The 10,420-nt window shown below is 34.3% G+C and overlaps 2 protein-coding genes across 6 annotated transcripts; both read right to left on the reverse strand.

Moving 5' to 3' along the window:
* Nucleotides 1-134: 134 nt before the first annotated feature.
* LOC147488685 (uncharacterized) lies at nucleotides 135-3,865 on the reverse strand. Of its 5 annotated transcripts, none has more exons than XR_015201883.1 (6): nucleotides 3,629-3,865; nucleotides 2,057-2,367; nucleotides 1,355-1,405; nucleotides 1,168-1,263; nucleotides 786-956; nucleotides 135-332 (listed from the first exon to the last, which is right to left on the reverse strand). XR_015201883.1 is itself a non-coding variant. In XM_086572301.1 (6 exons), exons 2-5 carry the CDS (start codon nucleotides 2,063-2,065, stop codon nucleotides 853-855), a joined length of 279 nt encoding a protein of 92 aa, XP_086428427.1. In that variant the 5' UTR covers nucleotides 2,066-2,367; nucleotides 3,629-3,865; the 3' UTR covers nucleotides 135-332; nucleotides 786-852. The 5 variants fall into 5 exon arrangements, 4 of the variants coding, with proteins under 4 accessions (XP_086428427.1, XP_086428428.1, XP_086428426.1 ...); XM_086572301.1 differs by having other exon boundaries at nucleotides 1,131-1,245; XM_086572302.1 differs by lacking the exons at nucleotides 2,057-2,367; nucleotides 3,629-3,865 and adding an exon at nucleotides 1,910-2,050 and having other exon boundaries at nucleotides 1,168-1,245.
* Nucleotides 3,866-7,639: 3,774 nt separating this feature from the next.
* LOC147488686 (soluble inorganic pyrophosphatase 4-like) lies at nucleotides 7,640-9,306 on the reverse strand (the record flags this gene model as incomplete). Its single annotated transcript, XM_086570746.1, is given in 7 exon segments — nucleotides 7,640-7,823; nucleotides 8,387-8,468; nucleotides 8,598-8,718; nucleotides 8,796-8,816; nucleotides 8,818-8,862; nucleotides 9,052-9,159; nucleotides 9,232-9,306. Coding segments are annotated over 7 exon segments (495 nt in total), but the record flags the coding sequence as incomplete, so codon positions are not given.
* Between the last annotated feature and the right edge of the window lie 1,114 nt (nucleotides 9,307-10,420).

Genomic DNA, 10,420 nt, shown 5'->3' on the forward strand with positions numbered 1-10,420 from the left:
GACTAAGAAGCATTACACAGGATCTTAAGTTCTTAACAAACTAGGAAGATGGTTAGAGAAGCACATTCAGAGCTCTGCCTGGTACATAGATTCAAAACTAGAAGATATGCATTGCAAAAAATCTGACGGCTCAATTCTAATAGAAGAATAAACAAGAAGAAAAATCTAACAGATATGCCCCACAAAACCATCTTATTTTCTTGAAGCTCCACAATGTCAACAAAACTAATACGCTGAAAATGAACAAGTTAAATAATACAATTGAAGGGACGTACCTAGGTGGTGGTATCTTTGACGTAAGAGAAGAGACAATAGATAATTTGAGGAGGTACCTAAAAACCATAACTGAAGTCAGAAACCGACAATAGAAATTAAATTCTGTTTCTTTTCTCCCAAAAAAAAAGTCCAAGAAAATGAACAAAATTAGACAACCGTCATTTTGGAACAAAGAACAGTGAGAGTACAAAAATTTCCTAAAATAGGCATTTGTATAAAAGAAAGTAAACATAAACTTGTATTTGTCTATTGGTTAGATAGGGTTAAAGGCAGTCCTCTGAATAAGAGAGAATGTTGATAATAAGCTGTAATAGGAGCTCCAGACATAGGATAATAGATGGTTTTGTGCACCACACCCACTAACCAATTCTTGTGATACATCTTCTAGCATCACAATGATAGTTTTAACATATTATGAAACACTTCTTAGATTTTTCAAGAGGCTCAAAAGAATTACACGAAACAAAAGCGGGAATCATTCGGAGAGAGCACATTGGCTTTCAACTTACTCAGACTCGTGCATTTCATAAACAACTTTAAGACCCTCTATACAAACTGCAATACTTGGTCGAATCCCTATTCGCAATTCGGTCTGTTTTCTTGAAGAAGCATTTGCAAGATGTCTACTACCATCACGAAAAATCTTTTCAAGAGACATAACAATTCCTTGAAAGTCGCTCCTGCATTTTCAAATGTAGAAAACTATGAAACAAGTCTAATCACATTTGAATTTAAACCAAATTTTATACCAGTATATATACAATATAACCATTAAGCCCAAAGTCAAAGAGGGGCTTACTAGAATCAAATTGTAGTGGAAATTACACAAAACTGTTTAAGAAGAATTTTAAAACCTTTTTGTTGTTTGCCAAATGGAGGATTGAAACTCACATAGTGTCCTTGAGGGATCTCCACTTTAATACCATTAATGCCCTTTAATACACCATAACTTTTGGGCTCTTGGAGCACCTAATCATGAATCAACAACTATTTAAACTATTTAAGCAATTTAAGCAATGGCTGAGGTATGAGTTATGATGTTGAACGCAAAAGAATAGAGTTGGTGTGGGCTACTTACCAAAACAGGATGACCAATTAAACTATTTAAAACCGCTGATTTACCTGCACCCTGACAATATCAAAGCACAAGCAGTTAGCAACCTAACATCTCCATAAGTGTACACTACGAACTCCAACATATATATATATATATATATATATATATATATATATATATAACATTAGAAGAGGTCATGTCGATAAAACATTCTAATGTGCAAGCTGGCATCCAACAATCGTATAAGAAATCTATAAAACAATTAACCCCAATTAATTTATGGCGAGACTAATTAACGCATTAAACATAATGTCTACTCTGAACCTACATTTTGCATCCGAAAAGAAGTAAACTACCAGCAACAAACGATCTAACAATATAAAAGATCTAATAGCAAAACAAAGTGAAGCACACTTATAATTGAAGGAGTTACAAGCACTGAAGCAACTCATCGAATGTTCAATTTGAACTTGAAGGTCTACCACTAATAAAAAGGAAAGGATGCATTTGATATTTCTATCATCCAACACGGTTTAATATGGGCCCATTGTTCTATGACATGAGGCTATTAGCTACCAGATTTGAACTTCCCGCATTGTAACTTTTGGCATATAGGAGTACTCCCCAAAACTTCACACGTAAGAAAACGGGGTTGTGATCTGTGCTGCCTTTCATTCATATATCCATTGCCTTCCATGAGAAAAAAGAAAGAATCGTATTTACTTTGCCCATTCCATGGCTTCTATTTTCTTGGTTTCTATTTCCATCCTGTGTGCTTTGATATTCTTTATCATCTCCAATTTGGAATCCGCCAAGGGATCCTTGTATGACGGGGCATTTCTCTTTGGCCTAGACCGTGCTTGGCTCTTCCTCTCATGCCCAGAATCATTATAAACTTCCTTTAATTTTTTCTTCACGGGACTTTCTGCAGACCGCGTATCACCACTTGGCCTTCTCATGGGTTACCGCTTTTAAGCTCCAACAAGTGTCCCATGATACTTTTCCAGAGCAGAGCATACACGTTCACGGTAATCCTAACAAAAAACAGAGAAGAGTCAAAAGACAAACAAGGCAATTCCATAACTGAAACAATGTGCACTAAGGATGCTTAGCGGGTTGGGATAGATCCACCGACCAACCATACTAAACCTATACTTAGTTGATTTGGATCATTAAGGTGGATCTGACTTAAAATTAGGATTTTATCCCAAATGAGATTCAACTCGGGTTTGGAAAACTAGACAATTCGATCTAATGCACACTGAATGTGTAAAACTGTTATTGATGGATCTTTATGATCAATTACACTTTGGCTGGGCATGGGTATAGGAGTCATGAAAGGAGTCTGGACAATTGTGTCTGATTCAGAGGTATATGCTGAATCAATCCCAATTGAAAACACTAATGTCACGTTAGGTACTACATGTAGACAAAAGATTGATCCACAGATGTTAAGCATGCATAGCATCTTCATTATATCTTTACCAGAAAAAAGAAACAGAGATACAAATGAAACCCAAAAACAAAAGATCCAGATGTTAAACGTGAACTGTAGCATTCTTGTTATTAGGGAACCATCTTTTACACCAAATCTCTTACTTTTTTCAAAAGTTGGTTCGGATAACAGTTTCAATACTACAAAAGCAGTGCAAAGTCGTCACCCCTCGAACTGACATCTATTAGTCACTGGTTAACAAAGAACACCATTCTTTTCTTATCCAGATATTAAGTTTCTTAATTCAAGATCATAATCAAGATGGTTTTTGACAAGAGGGTAATCTTGGTTTACGCATGTGGTACTTCTGCAGCTAGAGTCTAAGGTAGGAGTGCAGCCCCAAACATCATTTTTATTAAGTTTTCTATGTATGAACCAAGAATAGCGATGAACTTCCTTTACTCCTTCTTCTCTTATGGACTTTGATAGTCAAAAGAGAAATGTAACAAAATCACAACACTCAATAAAGCTAAAACAATCCTGTCAGAATGCTTAGCTATGCCAAATCAACCCCCAAGGCTTTAATCCAAACCATTAAGTCTCATATTCCTCTATAAGACTGGGCTTATTTACATTCTACAATGAAAATCTAAGACCTTTCATGATCTTGTTAAAAAATTCCTTAATTAATATGCACATGTATCAAAATTCAAGAGAAAAATATGTTCTTTTATCAACTTTCAAAACCAAAAATCCAAAATTCAAGATTATCTTCTTCCAAGATCACTTCTTTTTTAATAAAAACTAGATAATTCAACATAAAGAAGTGTTCTTTACTTTAAAAAAAAAAGAGCACATACCGGTATATACTTGAACTTTTTCCTAGGCGGTTCTTCTTCTTCCTCTGTTAAAGCAGCATTACTATTGTCTTTGCCTGAAATCTTCTTGGCAGCAGCATTATTACCATTGTTGTTGTTGGTTTGAGAAAAGGGGGGTCCACTTATAAAGAAGAAGGTGATGAGTAGAAGAAGAAGAAGAACCATTGCTTTTGCACATATTATGCTACAGTTCACGTTTAGGGATCTTGAGATAATGCAGCGGTGAGAGAGAGAGAGGAGAGAAAAAAAAATTATGTTTTATATTTCGATATTTTTGGTTTCCCTCTGTTCGCGAAATTTTTAAGTTTGTAACATTTCTCCAACGCTTTTTAAGCGTTAGCAATTAATTCCGGAAATTCACCCAAATAAAGCAACGCTTTACAACATTACCAATGCTTATTTAACGTTGGAAACTTACTAACGCTAAATAAGCGTTGCAAATCAAAAAAGGTGCGTGTTGCAAATATCCTATTATGGATGGTAACTCACTTGAAAAGGCTGAGCTTTCCCTAAGGGAGCAGTAATATAATCATATACCGAAAAACTTTAACCCCACAACTATCCAAGAAAACATCACCTTCACCGGGAAATGTCTTGAGTAAAATAAGCTTTAGTCATCAAAAGAGGATTCTTCATCTGACGCTCAACCCAGGAAAGAACCCATCATGTTAAAACATTTGTCATCCTATATGCCAAAAGGTATATGCTATAAGATTAATGACTAACAATCAGGCTTATTAACTCTATATAAGGTTAATCATTTGATATGATAGAATCAATATTAATTATTATTTGGAATGTCCCAACCAATTCCAACCCAATAAATTGTGACATATACTTTATAATTTGGCATAAAACAATAAACTTACATTTACAACTACAGGAAAAATACATGCCTAAGCATCCTTTGCAAGTCACGTGCAATCTGCTTCTCAACCTTGCTTAAGTCCATTAGTTGTTGACTTATTCTATCAATCAACTGTGGAGAAAATAGTTAAGAGCTCAAAACAGATAGGGTTGTGAGCCATGGATAGAAAATAATTATAAAACTCCGCGTTGTTGAACATGCAAAATAATCAGGTTGAGTATCATGCACATATTATATATATTCAGCATTGAACAGACCTAATGCATGGGTTATTCTTCTTGTTGTTAGGAGGATATATAAATACTTGTGGAACTCATGTACTGGCTCGTGACTTCTTCCCCTTCTAAACCGAAGTAGGAAGCTTCGCAGTTCTCACATTTAGTTTTTGCTTAACATCCTTACAAAGGCACAACTTCAAACTGCCCATTTCATCTTTAAATTAGTCAGAACTTTATGTTTCAATAATAAATGCAATAATAAGTGACCATATCAAATTCAGCATTATTGGATTGTTAGATACAAATCAAAAATTTATATACCATGGCGTATAACCTTATTATGCTGGCTACGGAACCTGAAATGATAGTGTATAAATATCATCAAAGCACCTATCATGATTGATATATACAATGTTTGGAGCAAATGATACATAGAATTACAGGGGGGAATCACCTTCAAGATCCTTTAAGGGAACTAACCTTCATTCTACTAATAGCGATGTTTATCAGTATATTCTACTAATAGCGATGTTTATCAGTATTCAACACAATACTTGAGCACTCATCTGAAGTCCAACTCAAAAAAGAGATCACTTGTTATTCAATTACAAATTATACATGTTCAGCTAAGCATCAGGAGTAAGAACATGAAACAATTTTCTAAAGCCATTTTAAATGATATGAAACAGCATTTTGGTTTTTAAATTTAATCATAGAAGGTTTTTTTTTTTTTTTTTTTTTTTTTTTTTTCCAGTCAATATGCAAAGAATTGCTAAACTCAAGTAATTTGCATCTCTCAATATTACAAACATCAAAAAAAATTATAACTTCATAAAATAATGTTAGACTCTAAAAGGAATGTAGACAAAATGTTCCAAGAAAAAGGAATGTTTCCTGTTTCTTCATCTTTTGTCCATCGGGAAGTCGGTTCACTACTACTGGCAAAGGTAATTGCCCTGTGTGAACTAATGTGGACATTTATAGTGACCAAATGCTAGGATACTGATACTTGTGCTCGGCAATCAAGTTGCAACAAAATCCCATCTAACACTGAAGACTTAGTATCGACTTAGCAGGGACATGACAACCTCTAGAAAATACAGAGAAATATATGAAAATTTAATAGCTATAATGCATCTGCATCCAACTTTGATGTCATCTCATAGTGACGTTTAATGAAACATAAACATCTACTTTGCTACTGGGTGAATAACGAAAAAAAAATAGAAAATTGTCCTCACGGGTAGTGCAAGAAGCATAAGTTATTTTAAAGGTATTTTAATTATTTCATTCGTTTCACTTGTAGTATCTCATATTTCAAGTTCTAAGTTTGATTTCATTAATTACTTGTATTTTCCAAATATTGACTTCAATGCGTTGTGTTAGACATTGAGGCTTACACCTCAAATGCCTTTGAGGCTCCCCTTAAGCCTCCAAGAGGCTTGGGCATCAATGCTCTTATGTTTTTTTTTCTTTAAAAAGCAACAAAAGAGCACAAAGGAGATCATATCCACACACTAATAAAAGAATAACAATTTTTACCAAAAAAAAAATTTCAACACAGAGATAGATCGTATAAAGATAGTGTAACATAAATGAGTTAACCCAGATAAAAAAAGCTCTAACACATTAAAATCACGAATATGCATAAATTAATTGCAATATTGTAATATTGGTAACCTCAAATTACCTTTCTTTTCTTTCGCATTCTTTTATGTCAGTGATGTGCCAGACTGGATGATTCCACTGATAACTTTTGGTGAGAGAAGGCTTTGTATATAAGTGTATGCTTTATGATATTCAACGTGAAACTTCTTAAATGTCCTGATTGAGTTGGTTTTTGGGTTATACCACACCAAAATCCATCCATTTCTCCTTAGTTTTCTGTGTTTGCTAAAGATATCCATGCCACACTTAACACTAACGTCACAAAGAAGAACAAACGCAGCCGACACATCTTTACCTCTGGATTAAACTCTATTAATGAATACTCTCTGAAAACTGTCAATTGATTTCCTAATATGACCTTGAGCAGACCGGAGAATATGCAAGTTCGGCTAGCATAAATTTTTATTAGGGTAGAAATTTAGATTACGTAGGTTTTTTTTTTTTGTTATTTCCATTTTTTTTCCGGTGTTTTAAAAAACGAAAACTTCTAATTCTCCCTATACTTTTGAAATTGGCCGAAATTTTCATGTGTTAGGGAGGTGATTATAATTTGATACTAGATTAAGGAGAATTAAACAAATCTGGGGAGGTGTCACTAATTATTATTCTATCCGATTTTTTAGGAGCCAATCATATTGCTCGAAGTGCAAAATGGAGCAATATGGTGAGGAGAGAGAATGTGCGCGAGCTTTTATATATATATATATAGATAGATATGGTGATTCAAAGTTTAATGGTGAAAGGTGAGTGTCAGACTTCCAGTGCTTCTAATGGATTCAATCCAATGCTTTTACATAATCACAGTCGCTATGCATCATGTGCTCGTGATAGAGTAAGTGCATTACCATGCAATCATTATCATAAATCTTTTTTTCTTATTTATGCATGTGGTGGTGGTGTGTGCGTGGGGAGGGGAGAATAAGTAAAATATGATGCGATTGTGATTAAACAAGGTAAAATGACACAGTAGTTAATCTACAAACAAACCCTTACAACCATGTTATATAGGTAAAGTGAGGTGGTGCCTTTGGTAGAAAACTTAGGTTCCTGGTTGTATTAAATGCAAGTACCAAATCCATAAATCTATTCCATCAAATACAGTGAACTAGGAAAGTATACCATACAGAAATCAGTACACATCCTCGAATGACAAAATAAACCATGAGTTACAAGTTGCGTCTATGTGCTTCGAGTTACTGGGCGGCTCTGTTTCCTTTTACTTTTGCTATTTTTTCCTCTTTTTAAACATTAGCTGCTGATTCGGTCTGACATGAGGATTCTAAAAACTATTCATCGCCATCATCACTGAAAGTATTCATGCCACAACATGAGATGAAAATAGACTTTCCAAAAAGCAGCTCACCATTACATCGAACTGACCTATCTCCTCAAGCTCTCCATGATATATGATGCATACAGATTCCTTCATAAAGTGAAAAAGAAAACACGTAAATGCGCTATGCAAGCGATTTGGCAGAGGCATATAAGCAACTAAGCAAGGGTTTAACTCCATTTCATGCGCTAACGAACACACATCGATGTCATTATGTCATATATGTGTATATGATTGTATGAAAACAGGTATGATAAAATTACTAAATTTTATAGTGCTCTGAACTAGTGAGTAATAGATGGACCTAGTAATGTGAATGCATGATGGACGTATGCATATGATATGACTTTGATATGTATCCATATTACAAATGCAAATAGGCCAGAAAGATGACCATTTTCTATATAAGTTATGAGTACAGTATAATAGACTGATTCACAAACCATTCTATATTAGATTGATAACTGTTAAGATGCCCACCGACATGGTAATCACTAAAAGTACTAATAGCAAGATCGAACCTCAAAGTAAATGGGCATGTTCAGAGTGGTTTGAGAACAGTTATACAGAGAAATGGCCAATTATAGGAATTTCTTCCAACACACACTCACATAAAAAATACAACCAAGTGATTTAGAAGAGAGGACCCTTACATAGAATATTGGATGGCTTCATAGGCAGCAGAGGCGGGAAGGAAGTCGTTCACTGCAACATCCTTGTTTTCATTTTTCTTGTCTGAATAGTAATTGTTAAATAAAACAAAATGGATGTTGACTTTCTGAGTTAGTAACACGGGACAATATGATGACATCCAAAAGAAAACTTCAAAAAGAAATAGGTGCAAATGGTGCACAAAATGGATACAGTCTTCAAAGAAGCGTCTAATCTCAGCCAACCGATGAGGTGGGAGCTCCTTGATATAATTGTAGTGTCTATATTCAGGATCATCAGCACAAACAGCAATGATTTTATCATCTTTCTCTCCCTGTATTCATTGACATTAGAATCCTCCAAAGTCTTTTTTCAAAGCCCATATAACCCTACTATGGTGGAATTATATACCTGGTCAATCATAGGCAATAAAACCTATGGCTTTAGCACGAAGAAAGCTTCCTGGAAGAATTGGCTCCTGCAAAATGTGAGGGCACCAAGAAAAAAGGGAGTTTATCCAGCTAATATTTTCCGCAAATCATAATATTTTGGAAAATCAATACATTAGACATTAGTTTCACTTATAAGTAAGTGAGACACTACATCTACTCAAGGTTGCATATAAATGATCTGGTAATTAAGATATTAAGATGAAAAAGAGGAGGACCTGCATGAGGACTAAGACATCCATGGGACCATTATCCTCGCAGAGAGTACGTGGGATGAAGCCATAGTTGTGAGGGTACACAACAGAGGAATACAGTATTCGATCAACCTGCTTAAATGAATATAAAATATCAACCCTTGATACAGCAATAAGTTAACCACTAAGACACATCACAATTACCTTGATCATTCCAGTTTCTTTGTCCAGTTCATATTTCACTTTACTTCCTTTTCCAATTTCCACAACCTGCAGAAATTATTTTGTAGGGCAACATAATTTTAAGATATAGCCCATTTGCCGTATATATCAGAAGCCCAAAAGTCATAAATAACCCCCCACCCACTGAGGGCACACACACTTGCAGGGATGAGCACAAGTACACTATTAAAATTGGCATTTCACATTTTCCAGTTTTTACTGTTATTTTCTATATTTTAGTTATTCTTCCTCAAATCAGAGAAGTATTCAGGGGAATTTAAAGGGTTTTGGTAAGGAGACAGTATTTGAGATCCATGAGTGAATTTATATGATCTATTAACTGTCTGTTATCTCCTATCATTCAAATTGTTGGAAAGAAATAGAAGGTGTATCTGACTGTTGTTTCAACTTCCCTATTTTCCAGTGTCAAAGGAAAAACTAAATAACAAGTCAGACTTTTGCATCTTCATTTACTAAAGAACAAGGCGTACAAATGCTCTTCGAAGCCAGGCCTAAAATATCGAATTTGGTGAATATTTTGGTGTATTCAAAAACTGATATATATCAGATATATCAAAAATATAGGAGATATATATTTTTTTTTACCAGTCAAAATTTTATTTTGTATGTCGATATATCGAAAATATTGTCGATTATATAAAAAATATCGTCAATATATCTATCAAAGTCAATAATATTTAGTCAAAGTTAACAATATCGGTCAAAGTTAACAATTTATATTGGATATATCGTATATATCGGTCGATATATATCGTTATATCAGAAATTTCGATATATATCAGGAAAAAAAAATTCAATATTCAGTGAATATATATCGAATATATCGATATCGGTGTACTAAAAAAACAATATATATCGGATATATCGATATCGGTGTACTTAAAAAAACGATATATATCGAATATATCGGAGATATTTTGGGCCTTGTTTCGAAGTCACTGCAACAGTTTCAAATGAAATGCAATAGCAGAAGAAAGATGCTTGAATCAGTCTGCCCAAGTTTCTATGCAAGTTTAAGTACACCTCTATCGAGAAAAGTCTAGTGAGGTTGTTTAGGTGACAGTTAAAAGGTTAAAAATCATGAAAGTAAGTTAACGTCTCTGTGTGTCTGTGTGAGTGAGTGTGTCCATAGTACAAAATATCAGGATAT

Source organism: Coptis chinensis, chromosome 7 (genome assembly GCF_015680905.1).
Source record: "Coptis chinensis isolate HL-2020 chromosome 7, ASM1568090v1, whole genome shotgun sequence".
In the NCBI taxonomy this organism is placed as follows: Eukaryota; Viridiplantae; Streptophyta; class Magnoliopsida; order Ranunculales; family Ranunculaceae; genus Coptis; species Coptis chinensis.